The 20,440-nt window shown below is 47.3% G+C and overlaps 3 protein-coding genes across 4 annotated transcripts in view; 2 read left to right on the top strand and 1 right to left on the bottom strand.

Annotated features, from left to right (window-relative positions):
• Positions 1–11,221, top strand: part of vps16 (vacuolar protein sorting 16 homolog) — a 28,904-nt gene extending 17,683 nt beyond the window's left edge. Inside the window, exons 12-25 of one of the 2 annotated variants that reach the window (XM_038712235.1) lie at positions 205–332; positions 525–560; positions 642–750; positions 3,112–3,246; positions 3,763–3,871; positions 4,829–4,926; positions 5,342–5,446; positions 6,772–6,849; positions 7,053–7,139; positions 7,403–7,485; positions 10,080–10,176; positions 10,289–10,392; positions 10,472–10,628; positions 10,802–11,221. In XM_038712235.1, coding sequence (XP_038568163.1) covers positions 205–332; positions 525–560; positions 642–750; positions 3,112–3,246; positions 3,763–3,871; positions 4,829–4,926; positions 5,342–5,446; positions 6,772–6,849; positions 7,053–7,139; positions 7,403–7,485; positions 10,080–10,176; positions 10,289–10,392; positions 10,472–10,613 — 1,311 coding nt within the window. In that variant the 3' untranslated portion in view covers positions 10,614–10,628; positions 10,802–11,221. Of the gene's footprint in view, positions 1–204; positions 333–524; positions 561–641; positions 751–3,111; positions 3,247–3,762; positions 3,872–4,828; positions 4,927–5,341; positions 5,447–6,771; positions 6,850–7,052; positions 7,140–7,402; positions 7,486–10,079; positions 10,177–10,288; positions 10,393–10,471 lie in introns of both variants that reach the window. The other variant, XM_038712149.1, reaches the window with a different exon arrangement.
• Positions 11,222–11,891: 670 nt separating this feature from the next.
• Positions 11,892–16,089, top strand: LOC119910718 (regucalcin-like). Its single transcript, XM_038729542.1, has 8 exons — positions 11,892–12,045; positions 14,053–14,228; positions 14,308–14,490; positions 14,683–14,783; positions 14,851–14,965; positions 15,101–15,232; positions 15,519–15,673; positions 15,765–16,089. Exons 2-8 carry the CDS (start codon positions 14,063–14,065, stop codon positions 15,813–15,815), a joined length of 903 nt encoding a protein of 300 aa, XP_038585470.1. The 5' UTR covers positions 11,892–12,045; positions 14,053–14,062; the 3' UTR covers positions 15,816–16,089.
• Positions 16,090–19,060: 2,971 nt separating this feature from the next.
• The window catches only part of LOC119915541 (formin-like protein 2), a gene marked incomplete at its 5' end in the record, with an annotated part of 26,408 nt that continues 25,028 nt past the window's right edge, over positions 19,061–20,440 (bottom strand). The window contains 4 exons of the mRNA XM_038735102.1: positions 19,061–19,182; positions 19,260–19,383; positions 19,617–19,709; positions 19,902–20,000. Of these exons, the coding sequence (XP_038591030.1) occupies positions 19,061–19,182; positions 19,260–19,383; positions 19,617–19,709; positions 19,902–20,000 (438 nt within the window). The remainder of the gene's footprint in view (positions 19,183–19,259; positions 19,384–19,616; positions 19,710–19,901; positions 20,001–20,440) is intronic.

Genomic DNA, 20,440 nt, shown 5'->3' with positions numbered 1-20,440 from the left:
CTGTGGTTCTGTACCAGTGTTCTGTGTCAGTGTTCTGTGGTTTTTTACCAGTGTTTTGTGGTGTAGCGTGTGTTCTGTACCAGTGATCTGTGGTTCTGTACCAGCGTTCTGTGTCAGTGTTCTGTGGTTCTGTACCAGTGTTTTGTGGTGTAGCGTGTGTTCTGTCTCTGTGTTCTGTGGTGTAACGTGTGTCCCGTCCACCAGGCGGCCTCCTTCGGGAAGTGTTTCCTGACCGACTTCAGTCCGGATCTGTTTGTGGCGACCTGCAGAGAACTCCGAGTGCTGAACGCCGTCAGAGAGAGTGGCGTGGGGCTGCCGCTCACACACACTCAGTATCCTCACACACTCTGCACAGGTGCATCGTGGGAAATGTTTTTAACCTGTAGTGATGAAGGGTTAATGAACCGTGATGTCATCATCTGTTGTATTACTACCGACCAATCAGATGTCAGATCCTGTCAGTCATTAACAGATTTCAGTTTCACTGTTACCACGGTGACAGGCTCCTTGACCTCTGACCTCAGATTCAAACAGATGACTCTACAGGTGCTGATCGACAGGTGAGTCAGCTCATCCCGCCTGTCTGTCTCTCACCTGTCTCTCTCTCTCACCTGTCTGTCTTTCACCTGTCTCTGTCTCAGGTTGGTGTATCGACAGTTTTATCCATTAGCGATAGAGATCTGTCGTTACCTGAAGATTCCAGATTATCAGGGAGTCAGCAGAGTCCTCAAACACTGGGCTTCATGCAAGGTAACCTGTGTCTCACCTGATAAACCTGTGTCTCACCTGACACACCTCTGTCTTACCTGACACACCTCTGTCTCACCTGATAAACCTCTGTCTCACCTGACACACCTCTGTCTTACCTGTCTCACCTGATAAACCTCTGTCTTACCTGATAAACCTCTGTCTCACCTGTCTTACCTGACACACCTCTGTCTCACCTGATAAACCTCTGTCTCATCTGTCTTACCTGACACACCTCTGTCTCACCTGACACACCTCTGTCTCACCTGTCTCACCTGACACACCTCTGTCTCACCTCTGTCTCACCTGTCGTACCTGACACACCTCTGTCTCACCTGTCTTACCTGACACACCTCTGTCTCACCTGATAAACCTGTGTCTCACCTGATAAACCTCTGTCTCACCTGTCTTACATGACACACCTCTGTCTCACCTGATAAACCTCTGTCTCACCTGTCTTACCTGACACACCTCTGTCTCACCTGACACACCTCTGTCTCACCTGATAAACCTCTGTCTCACCTGTCTTACGTGACACACCTCTGTCTCACCTGACACACCTCTGTCTCATCTGATAAACCTCTGTCTCACCTGTCTTACCCGACAGACCTATGTCTCACCTGATAAACCTCTGTCTCACCTGTCTCACCTGACACACCTCTGTCTCACCTCTGTCTCACCTGTCTCACCTGACACACCTCTGTCTCACCTGTCTCACCTGACACACCTCTGTCTCACCTGTCTTACCTGACACACCTCTGTCTCACCTGATAAACCTGTGTCTCACCTGATAAACCTCTGTCTCACCTGTCTTACATGACACACCTCTGTCTCACCTGATAAACCTCTGTCTCACCTGTCTTACCCGACAGACCTATGTCTCACCCGACACACCTCTGTCTCACCCGACACACCTCTGTCTCACCCGACACACCTCTGTCTCACCTGACACACCTCTGTCTCACCTGTCGTACCTGACACACCTCTGTCTCACCTGACACACCTCTGTCTCACCTGTCTCGCCTGACACACCTCTGTCTCGCCTGATAAACCTGTGTCTCGCCTGACACAGCTCTGTCTCACCTGTCTTACCTGACACAGCTCTGTCTCACCTGATAAACCTCTGTCACCTGATAAACCTCTGTCTCACCTGTCTCGCCTGACACACCTCTGTCTCACCTGACACACGCCTGTCTCACCTGTCTCACCTGACACACCTCTGTCTCACCTGTCGTACCTGACACACCTCTGTCTCACCTGTCTTACCTGACACACCTCTGTCTCACCTGATAAACCTGTGTCTCACCTGATAAACCTCTGTCTCACCTGTCTTACATGACACACCTCTGTCTCACCTGATAAACCTCTGTCTCACCTGTCTTACCTGACACACCTCTGTCTCACCTGACACACCTCTGTCTCACCTGATAAACCTCTGTCTCACCTGTCTTACGTGACACACCTCTGTCTCATCTGATAAACCTCTGTCTCACCTGTCTTACCCGACAGACCTATGTCTCACCCGACACACCTCTGTCTCACCTGACACACCTCTGTCTCACCTGACACACCTGACACACCTCTGTCTCACCTGACACACCTCTGTCTCACCTGACACACCTCTGTCTCACCTGTCGTACCTGACACACCTCTGTCTCACCTGACACACCTCTGTCTCACCTGACACACCTCTGTCTCACCTGACACACCTCTGTCTCACCTCTGTCTCGCCTGACACACCTCTGTCTCACCTGTCTCGCCTGACACACCTCTGTCTCGCCTGATAAACCTGTGTCTCGCCTGACACAGCTCTGTCTCACCTGTCTTACCTGACACAGCTCTGTCTCACCTGATAAACCTCTGTCACCTGATAAACCTCTGTCTCACCTGTCTCGCCTGACACACCTCTGTCTCACCTGACACACGCCTGTCTCACCTGTCTCGCCTGACACACGCCTGTCTCGCCTGATAAACCTGTGTCTCGCCTGACACACGCCTGTCTCGCCTGACACACCTCTGTCTCGCCTGACACACCTCTGTCTCACCTGTCTCGCCTGACACACCTCTGACTCGCCTGTCTCGCCTGATAAACCTGTGTCTCGCCTGTCTTACCTGACACACCTCTGTCTCACCTGACACACCTCTGTCTCGCCTGTCTCGCCTGATAAACCTGTGTCTCGCCTGTCTCGCCTGACACACCTCTGTCTCGCCTGATAAACCTGTGTCTCACCTGTCTCGCCTCTCACTAGGTCTCTCACCTGTCTTACCTGACACACCTGTCTCTCACCTATCTCACCTGACGTTTGTCCGTCTGATTTATCTGTTGACCTGTTTGATGTGTGATGTGGTTGTGGGCGTGTCCAGGTGCAACAGAAGGACCTATCAGACGAGGCCATAGCGCGAGCGGTGTGTGTGAAGGTGGGGGACTCGCCTGGTGTTTCTTACTCTCACATCGCGGCCAAAGCTTACGAATGTGGACGCACTGAGCTCGCCATAAAGGTAACTTCCTGTTGCACAGGACGCCATTTATAATGTTTGTGTTCTGTCCACCGACACCAGGACAGGTTGTCTCCTGTGATGATCACAGGAATAACTGTATACAGAGAATATAAGTCCGAGACCCATACTAAGGGTTCTGCAGTCTGTTAGTAGAACGTGATGATTCTGTTCCTGCGGATCGTTCTGATGTTCTCCTTCACTTTGGTAGTTCTGGACTACGACAGTTTGTTGCAGTCTGTTAGTTGAACGTGATGATTCTGTTCCTGCGGATCGTTCTGATGTTCTCCTTCACTTTGGTAGTTCTGGACTACGACAGTTTGTTGCAGTCTGTTAGTTGAACGTGATGATTCTGTTCCTGCGGATCGTTCTGATGTTCTCCTTCACTTTGGTAGCTCTGGACTACGACAGTTTGTTGCAGTCTGTTAGTTGAACGTGATGATTCTGTTCTACTCCCACTCATTGTTCGGCTTCAGTTGGGTACCTCTGGACTCTGAGAGTTTATTTTCTCTGTTCCAGCTGCTGGACTTTGAGGCTCGGTCCGGAGAACAGGTTCCTTTGCTGCTGAAGATGAAGAGGAGTCAGTTGGCTCTCAGTAAAGCAGTGGAGAGTGGAGACACCGACCTCGGTGAGTTACAGCGTTTGTACCACCTTCAGAACGACTGGAAACGTTGTACAAATGATTATATATATATATATATGTGTGTGTGTGTGTGTGTATATATATAGTGTGTATATATGCTCAAATCTGTACAACATTTTACACATTTAATAAGAGTCCCGCCCTGAACACACCTACATGCCAACATTCACCCATAGCCATAGTGCTACCTGCAGGCAAATGGAAGTGACTTTCAACAAAGCAGCCCCCACGGCACGTTTGACCTACATGAATGAATTTTCTGTGGCTCGTGTATCATGTCCAGACGTACCAAAAAGCCTCTTGGAGCGATGCCCTAAACCCAACAGGAAGTCGGCCATTTTGAATTTTTGATTTTCACGCACCGTACTTTAACAAACACCCCCTAGAGAATTAGTGCGACCAACTTCAGATTTTCCCTGTCCACTCTAAAGCCAGTGACGATTAAAAATTAGACAAATGGTGCGTTTTCGTGGAATGGCGTGCCTGTGGCATCCAAAATCAATGATTCACATGCTCACATCTTTACCAAACGTTACGTGATTGATAACAGTCCCGCCCCGAACACATTTACATGTTCAGTTATAGTCATAGTGCGAAGTGCTATGTAGCTCCACAAAGGGGACACAGCAAGTAATTATTAACACTTTTGTGCAACGTCCGAAGCATCTGGCAGATTCACAGCTGCACCGGCAGAACTCCAGAATCTGCAACGCGGCCGCCTCACACCTCGACGTGCTACATGTGCGAGGGCCCACCCATGCTTCTTGCAGCTTTGATTACATTCTGAGTTTGTTAAACAGATGAAAGGCAACTTTCTAAAATGATCTGTCCGGCGCTCAGAGAGTCGCTGCTGAGGTTCCACATCCGGTCCTGTTCCTTCCTTCAGTACAAACACACGGTTTCCGTGGACGATGTCACGCTGATGGCTACCTGTGTTTTCAGTTTACACCGTGGTGAGTTACCTGAAGAACGAGATGAATCGAGGAGATTTCTTTATGACTCTGAGGAACCAACCCGTCGCACTCAGTCTCTACAGACAGGTACTCTTCATCATGACCTCCTCCCCCTCACTCCTATAGACCTTAATCTGACTTATTAACAATGTCATAATATATCTCTATGTAGGGAGAATCAAATCAGAACAAATGAAACCTGAGCTGGCTGATGTGTCTGGTCTCCGGATGGGGTGTTAGATTATTGAGTCTTGATTTGTAAAGATCAACAGATCAGCTGTTGGTTGCCCTGACAACAGTCACTTATATTTTCAGATTCATCTTTATAAATTGTGATAGAACCGCCATATTTTCTTTTGGGGAATAACCTGCTAAACACCGCCCCCCTTTCACGTGGACTCTACTATGTGATGTAGTGGGTTCATTATGGGAAGTGGGTCTCTCCCTCTGGTTAGTCTAACCTCTGGTTATTTAACCTGTGGTTTATTTATGTGTGTGTCAGTTCTGTAAGCTGCAGGAACAGGAAACCCTGAAGGACCTGTATAACCAGGATGATGATCACCAGGAACTGGCCAACTATTACGTGACTGCCAGTTACAGAGAGAAGGTAACAACACCTATTGGTTTGTTCTAGTGTGTCAGTCAAAGTAAAGAACCAGACCAATACCACCTGAAAAGGGGGTCTCTGTCTGCTTCCATTCAGATCTTCTGCTTAGTTTGAAGTCTGACAAGGAAGCAGGTCTACCTCTGGATGGTGAGTCTGACAGAGACGTCACGTTATCTGAAATGTGTTGGTCAATGCCATTACCAGTGAAATGCCACAATTCTCGATATTCTACTCGATACCACAGTGAAAACTATACAATAACTCTCATGTACTTTCAGCATGTACTAAAAATTAACATTACAAACTCTCAGGTGTGAAATGTTTAAAGGTGGTCTCTGTCTATACTGGCAGTGGTTTGAGATTTTATGTTGTAAAACTAAACCGTTATTGATGATTGAAATGGACCGTATTGTCCCTAACTCCTCCTAGTGGAGCAGGTGCGTTGGACAAACATTTAGTTCTTAGTGCTGCAAATGTATGAAACGTCTGCCTACATCAGTTCTCTAACACCTCCAAGGACTGGAGGCTTTCACACGGAGCTGTTGAAGGTAACAGCCGCAAAAAAAACAACAAATGTTAAATATTGAAACTAACTTCACCTATTCCAGCAAATTCAGCGAGTAATCAGATAATAAATTTGCCCCCGGTCCTGGGATCAGCTGTGTAACTCGGATCACTGTAACGTTCAAACCCAAACTCTGAGACTAATTGGTCAGCACATTTCCACATTTCCAGCTAAGAACCGACCCTTACCTTTGCTTACCTTTTAGGTTAAATGCTAACGTTAGCTTGTTTGGAGTCCGCTCCATGGACTGGATGCTGGACCGGTCTTTCTGCTCAGATGCTGAAGCCGTGGGTTCTGTCTTACAGCAGACACTCCGTACAGAGCTGCTGTTTTCTGTTAGCTTGAAATGATCCCAGACTTTGGACACTTCCTGTCTTTCTCTCTGTGTCTTCTTCCTCCCCCTCTATTTTCTCTCTCCTCCATTTTGTAATCTGTGTCATCAAATCTTGTCGTCTTCACCTTTCCACAGCGTGAGGGCGTTGTGCAACATTAAGAGTTTCCATGCGCTGTATATAGTTAAATGGATTAAACAAAGCATTGATGCTTTTCAGTAATAGTTATTTGATTTTCTCGATAAATCGCTTCAGCCCTACAGTCATGTTTTCACAATTTTGGCATTGACTTGCCAAAATATTGATTATGGTGAAGTCCCAAGATTCTGATTCACATCAAATAACAGACTTAATTTATATGTCTAGAACCATCTGGATCTCTATCCCCTTTTCTCTCTGATGGTCTCTGTCTTTGACTCTGGTTGCAGAGGTTAGAGAGCCGTCTGTCTCTCCTGCAGAGTGCTGTAGATGAATACAACAAGGCGAAGAACGAGTTTGCTGCAAAGGTATAACTTTAATCTTTTAGATTAAAACAAAGCCAGATAATAAAAGATACCATGGACTGGTTTTGTAGGACGAGCTGCAAGTGGACAGGAAACAGTTCAACAGCTCAAGAGTGGTGAGAGAGTGAGCTGCAGATACAACAAGCTCATGTCATCTTTGATTTAACCTCATTATTCACAGCATTAATTTAAATATTTCTCTTCAGGCCACAGAGGACGAGATGCGTCTCCTTCGTGTCCAACGAAAACTGGATGATGAGAAAGGGGCGGGGCTACTTGGACTGTCTCTACAGGTACATAAAGGAGTGGGGCTACTTGTTCTGTCTCTACAGATTCAGAAAAGGGCTGGGTCATCTGTTTTCCAGTCAGTCCTGTGTGTTCAGGTCAGGATGTGTGAAATACAGAACTTGTCAACCACAATGCAGACGATGCCACACTATTCCTAAACATTAACGTTAAGACCTCTGGGTTGTTTCTTAGTTTGAATGAATGTTAGCACTTACAAATTGTGTCAGGGATTTAGTCACTACCTGCCTTGTGATGTCACTTCCTGCAGGCAACCATGGAGGCTCTGCTGGCTTTAGGACTCCACAAACAAGCAGAGCAGCTTTACAGAGACTTCAGAGTTCCCGACAAAAGGTGAGTTATGCGGGACAGGAGGTCCTGAGGTCCTGACAGGAACTGCTTCCGTAACTTAAACTCGCTTCAGCTGCTTTCATCACTTCAGTTGCTTTATCTGCAGCTCCCTCTCTCTCCACTCTTCAGCCGCTGTATCTGCAGCTCCCTCTCTCTCCACTCTTCAGCTGCTGTATCTGCAGCTCCCTCTCTCTCCACTCTTCAGCTGCTGTATCTGCAGCTCCCTCTCTCTCCACTCTTCAGCCGCTGTATCTGCAGCTCCCTCTCTCTCCACTCTTCAGCTGCTGTATCTGCAGCTCCCTCTCTCTCCACTCTTCAGCTGCTTTCATCACTTCAGCTGCTTTCATCACTTCACCTGCTGTATCTGCAGCTCCCTCTCTCTCCACTCTTCAGCCGCTGTATCTGCAGCTCCCTCTCTCACCACTATTCAGCTGCTTTCATCACTTCAGCTGCTGTATCTGCAGCTCACTCTCTCACCACTCTTCAGTTGCTTTCATCACTTCAGTTGCTTTATCTGCAGCTCACTCTCTCTCCACTCTTCAGCTGCTGTATCTACAGCTCCCTCTCTCTCCACTCTTCAGCTGCTGTATCTACAGCTCACTCTCTCTCCACTCTTCAGCTGCTGTATCTACAGCTCCCTCTCTCTCCAATCTTCAGCTGCTTTCATCACTTCAGCTGCTTTCATCACTTCAGCTGCTGTATCTGCAGCTCACTCTATCACCACTCTTCAGCTGCTTTCATCAATTCAGCTGCTGTATCAGCAGCTCCCTCTCTCTCCACTCTTCAGCTGCTTTCATCACTTCACCTGCTTTCATCACTTCACCTGCTGTATCTGCAGCTCCCTCTCTCACCACTCTTCAGCTGCTTTCATCACTTCAGCTGCTGTATCTGCAGCTCCCTCTCTCACCACTCTTCAGCTGCTTTCATCACTTCAGCTGCTGTATCTGCAGCTCACTCTCTCACCACTCTTCAGTTGCTTTCATCACTTCAGTTGCTTTATCTGCAGCTCACTCTCTCTCCACTCTTCAGCTGCTGTATCTACAGCTCCCTCTCTCTCCACTCTTCAGCTGCTGTATCTACAGCTCCCTCTCTCTCCACTCTTCAGCTGCTTTCATCACTTCAGCTGCTTTCATCACTTCAGCTGCTTTCATCACTTCAGCTGCTTTCATCACTTCAGCTGCTGTATCTGCAGCTCACTCTATCACCACTCTTCAGCTGCTTTCATCAATTCAGCTGCTGTATCAGCAGCTCACTCTCTCACCACTCTTCAGCTGCTTTCATCACTTCAGCTGCTTTCATCACTTCAGTTGCTTTATCTGCAGCTCACTCTCTCTCCACTCTTCAGCCGCTGTATCTGCAGCTCCCTCTCTCTCCACTCTTCAGCCGCTGTATCTGCAGCTCCCTCTCTCTCCACTCTTCAGCTGCTGTATCTGCAGCTCACTCTCTCACCACTCTTCAGCTGCTTTCATCACTTCAGCTGCTGTATCTGCAGCTCACTCTCTCACCACTCTTCAGCTGCTTTCATCACTTCAGCTGCTTTCATCACTTCAGCTGCTGTATCTGCAGCGCTCTCTCTCTCCACTCTTCAGCCGCTGTATCTGCTGCTCCCTCTCTCTCCACTCTTCAGCCGCTGTATCTGCAGCTCCCTCTCTCACCACTCTTCAGCTGCTGTATCTGCAGCTCCCTCTCTCTCCACTCTTCAGCCGCTGTATCTGCAGCTCCCTCTCTCTCCACTCTTCAGCTGCTGTATCTGCTGCTCACTCTCTCTCCACTCTTCAGCTGCTTTCATCACTTCAGCTGCTTTCATCACTTCACCTGCTTTCATCACTTCAGCTGCTGTATCTGCAGCTCCCTCTCTCAGCACTCTTCAGCTGCTTTCATCACTTCAGCTGCTGTATCTGCAGCTCACTCTCACCACTCTTCAGCTGCTTTCATCACTTCAGCTGCTGTATCAGCAGCTGACTCTCTCACCACTCTTCAGCTGCTTTCATCACTTCAGTTGCTTTATCTGCAGCTCACTCTCTCTCCACTCTTCAGCTGCTGTATCTGCTGCTCACTCTCTCACCACTCTTCAGCTGCTTTCATCACTTCAGCTGCTGTATCTGCAGCTCTCTCTCTCTCCACTCTTCAGCCGCTGTATCTTCAGCTCCCTCTCTCTCCACTCTTCAGCCGCTGTATCTTCAGCTCCCTCTCTCTCCACTCTTCAGCTGCTTTCAACACTTCAGCCGCTGTATCTGCAGCTCACTCTCTCTCCACTCTTCACCTGCTTTCATCACTTCAGCTGCTGTATCTGCAGCTCCCTCTCTCTCCACTCTTCAGCTGCTTTCAACACTTCAGCCGCTGTATCTGCAGCTCACTCTCTCTCCACTCTTCACCTGCTTTCATCACGTCAGCTGCTGTATCTGCAGCTCACTCTCTCACCACTCTTCAGCTGCTTTCATCACTTCAGCTGCTGTATCTGCAGCTCCCTCTCTCACCACTCTTCAGCTGCTTTCAGTACTCATGTTTTAACATACATGTTGTTCAATGTCACTCCACCTGTCCGACTGCCTGTCTGACTGCCTGTCTCTGTCTCACCTGTGTCTCTACCTGTGCAGGTACTGGTGGTTAAAGCTGAAGTCTCTGGCAGAGAAGGAGGAGTGGGAGGAGTTAGAGAAGTTCTCAAAGAGCAAGAAGTCTCCTATTGGCTACCTGGTACCCCTTGCCAGCCTGTCATTTTAAATAAAGATTATCAAACTGACTTTAACTTTATTTTAAATAAAGATAGAATTACATTTCCCATGATGCTTAGTGTTTGTCTCCTCAGGCATTTGTTGAAGTCTGCATGAAGAGTAACAACAAGTATGAAGCGAAGAAGTACGTTTCCAAGGTAACTCCTGAGCAGAAGGTCAAAGCTCACCTTGCCATCAGGTAAGACTCCTAAAAGCTTTGACATCATCAAACAGGTGAGATCTGACCACCCAGGTAACTCTGCTTCTCTTCCTGTCAGTGATCTGGAGGGGGCGGCGGATGCTGCCATCGAACGCAAGAACGAATCAGAGATTGGGGCGGTCCTCTCCAGGTGCTCCACCTCCGACCACCTGCTGATTGACAGGTTGAACCGAGCCAGATCCTCTGCTGCCAAAAAGTGATACTCCATTCAGAGTGTATGTACAGAGACAGCAGAGCCCACGTGCCAAAAAGTGATCCTCCATTCAGAGACGGCAGAGCCTCTGCTGCCAAAAAGTGATGTGTGTTAATGATTGGTCACCCAGCTAATGTAACTGATGAACATGTTTTATTCTTCTGTGTTTCTGCCTGAACAATAAAAACCCTCCAGACCTTCAGGAACTGAACCCCGTCCCTCACTGCCCCCTGTGTCTCTTCAGGTCCAGTTAACCCACGTGGGTTTCCTGGACTTTGGTGGTGGTCTTTGCAACTCTTCATCCTCGCCTGAAAATCTACTTGCACAGGTTTTCTCTGAACCCCTCCCCCAAACTGATTGTCCAATCAGAGCTCAGCAACAGTAACAGCTGGGTTTCTCTCCGTGTGGCATCACACGCAGCAACACAGCACAGGCTATGTTTCAGCTTGGGGTCCGGGGCTCTGCCAGGGCCCGGAGCTCTGCCGGTGTTGAATCCAGAGGTTTGGAGTTGTGTTCAGCTGATAACGTTCTGTTTGTATCAGAACTGCTTTCTGTAGAAGCTGAACTCTTCCTGTTGTTGTTCCTTCACATTAAAAGCTTTGCACCACAGACCAAGCAGGATGTCTTATTGTGAAAAGCTACAGGAAGTGTTTCTTGCACTTTCTCTTGATGTGTATATTTAGTTCTTATTTTCAACGAGATATCTGTCATTTCTTGTAAACGTTTTTAAAAGTGCTTTTATTTTGAAAAGCTGTTTGGTTTCGTTTCCTCCTTGTTTCTTTTTCTTGTTTTGTAAAAATGGATTTTGTTCTTTATTCTTATGACGTGTTGTTTCTGGAGCTTTCAGCCACATCTCATGGTCCTCACATGCATCATGTTGTAAATATTTCTCCACCAGGTTCAGTACAGACCAGAACCAAAGACCTGCTCCAGTTTACCAGGAACCAGGTGTGGAAGAAATGCCCTACACTGGATCCTTCGTGTAGTTCTGTGTTCTGCCACACGGCGGCGACAAACTTGATCTGAGAGTCAGTCTTTAAAGATGATTGAACAGGATCAAATGGTTGAGCCTGATAGGAGCAGGAGGAGAGAGCTTTCAGTTGTTGATGAGTAAAAGAATAATTCTACTGATCACTTTCACAGCAGCATGAATAATTATAGATTCAGATTTAAAGAAATCCTTTAATCAGTGAGTCTGATCTGAGCTCTGTGGCGGTTTATGAACCTCAGCAGTTTTGATGATCGATTACTGATCAGACGGGTCTCTCACTTTGCTGGCTCAGCACTTCAATCGGGGGCGTTTAGTCAGAGTCAGCCGGTTTGGGGGGGGCGGAGCTTCCAGGTCGTCAGCTGCAGCAAAGCAACACAATAAACTTTTTGGATCCGTCTGAAAGTACTGCATCTACCCTACAATACTTCAGCGAGAAGTACTGCAGCAGGTAGGGTTTAAATCTGTGTACTTGTATGCTAAAGTACGTTACACAGGGCTGTCCTGTGTGTGCCTCCTATTGAAGCACGCGGTTATCTGAAGGCGTACTTCATGTGTCAAAAGCACGTATAATGAAGCCAGACTCCATCCAGACATCGGTCCTGACCTGGAGCCCAGCGGGCCTTTGAGGATCACTTCAGTGGGATAAAGTTATTTGTGAGTGATCGTGACTCACGTCGGCGTTCATCCGCGCACCAAACTGCGCTCAGTTACAACCAGTATTCCAGCACTTGCTGCGGGCAGACAGGAGCTGACCTGAATCTGATCTGGTCCTGAAAGTCATCACGAGACGTCCTGCGGGCTTTTATTTGTCGGCCGATTTAATTAAAATCCATAATATTCATGAAGTCTGGAGTGAAGAGTCCAGCCGATCTGTGATGCGTCAACAAGCAAGGCAGCAACAAAAACGGACGGATCGTTAATGGAGTCTGGCGAGAGAGAAACGTGGAGTCAGCAACAGTTAAAACATTAACTCACCTCGAACTATTGCAAGTCCTGTAATCTAAAACTTCGAGCAGCAGCACTACGCTCTGTACCTGTAGTACTATGATGCACTGAGTGGTACTTTGCAATACTGCAGTAGATTCTAGTATAACAGTGTCATATCAAGTACCAAGACACAGCAGTACAATGTGCAGTAACCATGCTCTGTACTAGCAGCAGTAGTATTAGGATGAGTAGTACTGTAATACTCTATAGTAAATACACTGCTCAAAAAAATAAAGGGAACACTAAAACAACACAATGTAACTCTGTGTCAATCACACTCCTGTGAAATCAAACTGTCCACTCAGGAAGCAACACTGATTGACAATCAGTTTCACATGCTGTTGTGCAAATGGAAAAGACAACAGGTGGAAATTATAGGCAATTAGCGAGACACCCCCAATAAAGGAGTGGTTCTGCAGGTGGGGACCACAGACCACTTCTCAGTTCCTGTGCTTCCTGGCTGATGTTTTGGTCACTTTTGAATGCTGGCGGTGCTTTCACTCTAGTGGTAGCATGAGACGGAGTCTACAACCCACACAAGTGGCTCAGGTAGTGCAGCTCATCCAGGATGGCACATCAATGCGAGCTGTGGCAAGAAGGTTTGCTGTGTCTGTCAGCGTAGTGTCCAGAGCACGGAGGCGCTACCAGGAGACAGGCCAGTACATCAGGAGACGTGGAGGAGGCCGTAGGAGGGCAACAACCCAGCAGCAGGACCGCTACCTCCGCCTTTGTGCAAGGAGGAGCAGGAGGAGCTCTGCCAGAGCCCTGCAAAATGACCTCCAGCATGTGTCTGCTCAAACAGTCAGAAACAGACTCCATGAGGGTGGTACGAGGGCCCGACGTCCACAGGTGGGGGTTGTGCTTACAGCCCAACACCGTGCAGGACCTCCATGGGTTGATAAATTTGATTTCCATTGATAATTTTTGTGTATTTTTGTTGTCAGCACATTCAACTATGTAAAGAAAGGAGTATTTAATGAGATTATTTCACTCATTCAGATTTAGGATGTGTTATTTTAGTGTAGTGTCCCTGTTGTTTCCATGGAAACGTTTTTTTGTTTATATTTAAAGAACAGTAGTTATTATTTCAAGACTTCCCGTATTTTTGGTTGTAGTTCTGATTCACTGATTTTGATGGACAGTTCGGCCTCTGATTGGCTAATCAGCCTGACCATAGTAACTGTGGGCGTGGTCTAATTAATAAACGGCTTTAGCTGATCAGCATGTCTCACCTTATTTGACATCATTTTTGAGTTAATTTATTGATAGTTGATTTACACACACGTGCATTCAGCTACAATGTTTTGGTAGGATCAAGGTTCCTTTCTGTAGGATGGTAAATTATTATTCGAATGCTGGATCGGCGAAGAGGAACAAAGGTGCGTTAAAACTACTCTTCTAGTGCCGGGCGGGGCTAGAAGATTGATATAGCCACTACACGGGCTGACGCTCTGATTGGTCCGTTCAGACAGGTACAGATGATGTCATCAGTGAAGGTGCAGTGTGCGGTGAAGGCGAGCGCTCTGATTGGTGAAGGGCCGGTGTGGGAGGAGCTAGAACAGACGCTGCTGTTTGTTGACATCGCTGGACAGAAAATCCACCGCTGGAGCCCAGCGACCAATCAGATCCAGTCTGTGGAGACAGGTCACCCAATCAGCACGTAGGAAACATTCAGCTGAGTTTATCAATGAAGTATTAATCACACCTGCGCGTCCATCCTCAGGTGACACAGTGGGCTTCGTGGTTCCTCGCAGGGCAGGTGGTTATGTTGCAGGCGTGGGTCGCAGCATTGTGGCCGTTGATTGGTCGACTCAGACAATGACATCATTGGTGGAGGTTGATGGTGACAAACCGAACAACCGACTGAATGACGGGAAGGTCGATCCGATAGGACGCCTGCTGGCAGGTCAGTCTGGTCACCTTTCTGTCTACCCGTCTGTCTACTCTATTTACCGGTCTGTTTACCTGTCTACCTCCCTGTTTACCTGTCTGTCTGGTTACTGGTCTGTCTACTTGTCTGGTCATCTTTCTAGTCACCTGTCTGTCTACCTTCCTTTCTGAAGTAGCGTTTCCATGGTAACACTGTATAGTATTTCAGGTACAATGGGGAAGGAGGTCCGACCTGCGGAGGTTCAGAGACAACAAGGATCCCTGTTCTCTGTGACCTCTGACCTGACTGTGACCAGACACCTGGACCAGGTAAGATCCCCTGTCAGTATCTGTCTGTCACCTGTCGGTCACCTGGACTGACCCATCTGTCTCTCAGGTGGACATATCTAACGGGTTGGACTGGTCTCTTGATCACCGGACATTTTTCTACATCGACAGTTTGTCTCTGACCGTTGACGCCTTCGACTACAACTCACACACGGGACACCTCGGTAACTGTGTACTTGTACTGCAGTATTTCTGGTTTTATAATACAAATACAACATATACATAATGAGAAAGTTGTGCTGCTGTTCAATCAGTGACACAATACTGTTATTTATACTATGTTTTGATGTGTTGCCTAGGTAACCGCCGTGTAGTGTACCGTATGGAGGAGGGGGAGGGGCTTCCAGACGGGATGACGGTTGACGGTGAAGGTCGTCTCTGGGTGGCCTGTTACAATGGAGGACGCGTCATCAACATCGACCCTGCGACGGGTTAGTTATACTGGTTAAACTGGAGGACAGGTCATTAACATCGACCCTGTTACTGGTTAGTTATACTGGTTCTACCGGAGGACGGATGAGGTTTCAGTATGTGTCCTAAATAACTGAAGCCCACCATCATTAGAACCATTAGTACTAGTACAGATCATTCTGGTTCAGGTTCTAAATGGATGAAGATAGAGACCATCAGCACTGGTTCTACTGGTTCTGCTGGTTCAGGTTTTGTATGTGCCCTTGTTCCAAAGTGCTGCTGCTGATGATCCACCTGTTGTCTCAGGTGTTCGGCTGCAGACGGTCTCTCTGCCGGTGATGAAGACCACCTCATGTTGTTTCGGAGGTCCGGACTACTCTGACCTCTATGTGACCTCAGCCAGTCTGGGCCTTGACCAATCAGAGAGGAGACAGCAGCCGCTGGCCGGAGACACTTTCAGGGTAAGACTGTTTCACAGACTCACCTGTGTTCCCTGTCTCACACCTGGTGATGCTGACAGGTGTGTGTGTGTGTGTGTGTGTGCGCGCGCAGGTGACAGGACTCGGGGTCAAAGGTCGTCCTTCAAACTCATTCTCTGGATGAATTTCAGGAGACTTGAACAGCCAATCACAGCACAGATCAACTGCAGGAAGTGATCACCTGTTGGATTAATCCTGTCAGAGAGCTGTTAATGATCAATAGTTATTAAGTGGATCAATAAAATGTCATCGTGACTTCATGCTAAATATTTGTTACTAAATAAATGAACAGACTGACAACCAATCAGAAACAAGGAAACTGGCAGATTTTCAACAGCCAATCAGAATCAGTCATTGTTTTGTAACTTTGAATAAAACTTGGGACCAGCGGCTGAGGATTGTGGGTAATGTGACTTCAGGGCACACCGTGTTAATGAAGTACCACAGAATGAACATAACAATATCTGAATAGAGTGCGTATAAATACTCGATACGCCGGAGAACGCTCCCTAACGCATCCTAAAAACAAACCTGCCGGGACAGCGTCCTTAACGTGGTCAAAGAAAAGAGACGAGGACACAGCTTTTCTAAATGGATAAACGGAGAGAAGAATGTGGCCAGGTGTTTCAAGAACCCTTCATGTCCACAGTTATTATTAAGGAACCGTGGTTATGTTCTCCAGGCCACTTTACTGATCAACTCTGTAACCGTGGATACTCTCTTCTATTCCGTTCTATTTTTCCAAACTAAAATCCAGAGGAGATGTAGTTTCTGTACGTGTGCCTGTGATCATATCTGCCCTACTTTTCAAAGATGTGATGAATTATAACAAAACAGACGTGCATCTCACATACTATCACTTTTTTCACACCAAATAAAACACGTGTTGTACTCACGTACTGTACAGAAACAAGTCTGAAGTAGTACTATGTCTCTGACACACTGAGATGAAAGTATGCTACCTGTGTGCTGTTAAATACATGACGTTAAAACATGAGTTGAATTTTACTCCTGTGCTGCAAGAGCTGTTCAAAAGAACCTCGATAATGTTTTTAATAATTCCTGCATGAAAGGCTTAAAACTTTCCCAGCGCGCACATCTGGTACCTCCAGTGAGCTGAGGTGGAACCACGGCTACTTTGTGGCTGCAGGGGAACTTTCAGTACATGTGTCTGTGGTCCTTTCTCTGTGCTGGACTTCTCTTAAGGACCCGACGGCTTCATCCACTTCCTTTTTAACTTTGTGTGAACTTGAATCTCTTCATTAAACTCAAACAAGACTACTTCACGGCAGTTTCCTTCGGCGTTGCTATGACGACCGGCTACCCTAAGAGGGTACGATATGCAATGGAAGACGGAGGACAGAACCGGGCCGGGTCAAGAGCTGGTTACATCAGAAATCAGAATCCAGCCCCTCCGGGAGCCTCATGTGGAAGTCGAGGACTCGTTCGGGTCCACGAGCTGCTGATACAGCACTGAGAAACTGAAGCATCAGATGTCTAAAGTGAGAGACGGCAGCGTCATGGAGACAGGGTGCGTTTTATTTACACCACCAAGTGCAGAATCACCACCAACATCCAACAAACACCAAACAGTACGAGCAACGCTACACAGCTCTCTAGAAAATGTATGTACACGTAGAAAACTTGTGCTGTTTCACTTTTTCTCTTGTTTTGACTTGAAATGATGGTTTAAGGTCTGAAATAAAGAGGGGGACGGGGTGAGGGACGGGAGGGGGAGGAAGTGTTGATGCAGGACTGTTGGGACCGGACAGGCAAACGGGGACCCCAGAAACACTGGAGGACAGCACTGCGGGCCTGTTCCCATCTGTCCAGGTCTGTCCGTCCACGTTGGTCCAGGGGTGTCCATGTCCAGAGCCTCAGCAGCACTCCTTCATGAATCCGTCCGGACTCTCAGCTGTGTGGAGTCAAACCTGGAGCGGGTGAAGACGGTCCTTGTTCGGTTGTCTGCTACAGCGCCCCCTCACTGCGGTGCTTCAAACTGCATTCAAATACTTCCATTAAGTTACTGGATAAAACATGTTGGAGACTGAAGTTGTGCTGGAGTGGGTCTGGTGCTATGCTAACGGGCTAACAGCAGGACTTCAGGGGGGTCCAGCCAGAGGACGGATAAACAGAGTTTGGCTCTAAAGGTCAGTTTGACCCTCTGTTTGTGAATGCTAATGCTTATGATAACACTGTTTCCTGTTTGTCGTCGGAGGGGGCTAAGAAACGTGCCAGACTCTGTGTATCCCTGACTCTGGTAAGGCTGTTAAATACAGTAGAAGACAGTAGTACACAATGTAGTGAAAGGATTAGAACCCTGTACAAGACACAGATTTTAGGAACCCAGAAGAACCACAGACCTTCTGACCCTGAACCAGGACTTCGGAGGCTGGAACAGAATCCTGCTGACCTTTGTTTCAGAATGTTTCTAAGAAATGATTGACATGTAGGTTAGCTGAAAGTTTCCTCACCGACTGAACAGAGCCAGAACCTTCTGGAAAGTCTTTGCAGTCGTAGCTGTTGGTAAAGCACTTGTGAGGTGAACATGTGACCTTAACAACACCAGACTCTGAACATTACATTTAACCGGCCTACAGTTTGTTGATAATGTTTTTTTAAAATGAGGCACAACTCGGGCAGGAACATCATGTTTCTGTAACCATGTCTTCATCGTACGGATTCATCCCAACCCGAGGACATTTGTCCTCCAGGTCAAGGGAAAGGAACTTTATTTAGTCCTTTAATAACGTGTAGCTGAGATTGTCTTTCAGCCATACCACATAGCAGATGGAATTTTCCAGTTGTGGTGGAGCTTTATGTTTAAATGTTTTTGATTTTAGGATGAACTTGAATCTAAATGTTTTACCCACATGGAAAAGAGCTCCTAAAGGGCTCTAAAAATGGAAAACACCACCTGCTGAGGAAGACCATGTGATATGATCAAAAGGTCAAGACCGCCACAACAGACACTGAGTGTTTCTTGTCTTGAGGTTGTTGGATCTCGAGCCGGACTGACTCCAGATCGGCCTGTTGATGTTGTTTAGTATCCGCTCAGAAACAAGGTGTGTTGTTGTACATGGTGCTGCTCCTCCAGCTGTGTGCAGTCAACAGACTTTAAGTTGCCAGATTTTTGAATGGAGTTTGGTTTGACAGCGTTCAGGCCAGAGTGGAACAGACAGCAGATGTGAAAACAAAAACTTAAAAGGTCAGAGGTCAAACGTCAGAGGTCAGGTGATGTCTGGGCACCTGGTCTGTGCACAAATGGACCAATAAAATAACATACAAAACATGATGTCATCAGTTCACATCGATTGATCAGAAGTGTTGAAAGTGCTAATTGGTCATTGATTAGAAGTGGGCGTGGTCTCAGCTGGAGCCTGCCCTCTCTCTGATGTAATCCTCAGTAGTGTCCTCAGAGTGGGCGGGGTCACAGAAGAAGCGAGAGCTGCGTTTGGCCGATCGGGCCGTGAAGGGGACGGTCTTAAGAGCTGCAGGTGAAAAAAACAAAGGCAGCCAATCAGAAAACAGCCGGGAAACACTTGTTCCCCTATGAAGACATACATACCTGTAATGATGTCCTCTATGGCGCCGTCCTTCCCTTCATAAACATGGCGGCTGTCTTTCCCTTGTCGTCGTCTGAGCTCAGTGAGCAACTCCTGCTGCTGCCGCTTCCCCCTGTGGGACGGAGACTGTGGGGGGCGGGGGGGGGGGTTAAATTTGACATTTAAAAACACTGAGGGCTGTCCGTCATGTAACGAGCGTCATGAAAAGAGCGTCAGGTAACATCAGGAGTGTCATGTAACGAGTGTCATGTCAGGAGCCCACTTTCTAACTTTCTAAGTGAAACCACTTGTCCACTTAGAAAAATGGATAACGATCCATCAGTGAGTGTTGACCACCACAGGTAAGAGGTCAGTCTTACCTTGGTCTCCTCCTCCTCCTGCTGCTCCTCCTGCTCCAGTTTCTCCAGTAACTGCTCCTGGCGCCTCCTTTGCTCGTTCTCCTCCTCCGCCAGCTGAACACACAAAACACAGTAAATACACACAGTCTCTTTTTGGGTTATAGGCCCTGCCTCCAGCATGTCAGCATTTCAACACCAATGAATTCATAACAAGTCCTGACTGTACCTTTAGGAGGAGCTTCAGACCACGTTAGACCACGCCCCCTGTTGAGTGGGAGGAGTCTGAGATGTTTTGCGTTTACTCACCCTGTATGCTTTGATGAAACGAACAAAGATGGGGAAGAGACAGATGGTGGCATCGTCTTTGAGCTCTCTCCAAAAAATTTGACCAGTCTTCAATGCGTCCTGGAGTCCAAACAAAGGGCCAGATTTACTTAAAGGTCTGCATGAGTAAAAATGTGTGCAAACTTGATATCACCAACAAATAGCACGTAAGATGATGTACTAACGGTGTGCATGCAGAATGACGTCTTTCAAAGTGCAAGATGGCATCTGTTGTTCATTTATACTTTTTGCCTTAATGAATATGCAATTTGGGGAGTTTCAATCTTATTGTGCAAAGTAATGGAGGGTAACATGCAAATACATTATTCACTACACGCAGTGTGATCTACCAAGTCTAAACGCAATTCATGTGAGTGCAACAGCATCTGTATTAATACGTTTGAAGGAAGGTGCAAACTGGCGAGTGAGACACAGCCATAATGAAAGAAAAGTAGAGCCTGCGGAGAGCCCCAGCTGCGGTAGTGATGGATCACGCTAAAATCCATCCAGCCAGAGGGAAC

This window comes from Micropterus salmoides, unplaced genomic scaffold (genome assembly GCF_014851395.1).
Source record: "Micropterus salmoides isolate LMB-PRFRI ecotype aquatic unplaced genomic scaffold, ASM1485139v1 Ms_hic_scaffold_1, whole genome shotgun sequence".
NCBI classification, from domain to species: Eukaryota; Metazoa; Chordata; class Actinopteri; order Centrarchiformes; family Centrarchidae; genus Micropterus; species Micropterus salmoides.
The sequence above is the reverse complement of the archived record's forward strand: the minus strand, read 5'-3'. Positions and strand labels throughout refer to the sequence as shown.

Bases quoted from the DNA above. Each gene is read 5' to 3' on its own strand.
- LOC119910718 (XM_038729542.1), top strand. From the start codon at position 14,063: ATGATGTCATCAGTGAAGGTGCAGTGTGCGGTGAAGGCGAGCGCTCTG. The intron at 14,229-14,307 runs GTCACCCAATCA...GTCCATCCTCAG, and splicing joins GATCCAGTCTGTGGAGACAG to GTGACACAGTGGGCTTCGTG. The intron at 14,491-14,682 runs GTCAGTCTGGTC...ATAGTATTTCAG, and splicing joins GATAGGACGCCTGCTGGCAG to GTACAATGGGGAAGGAGGTC.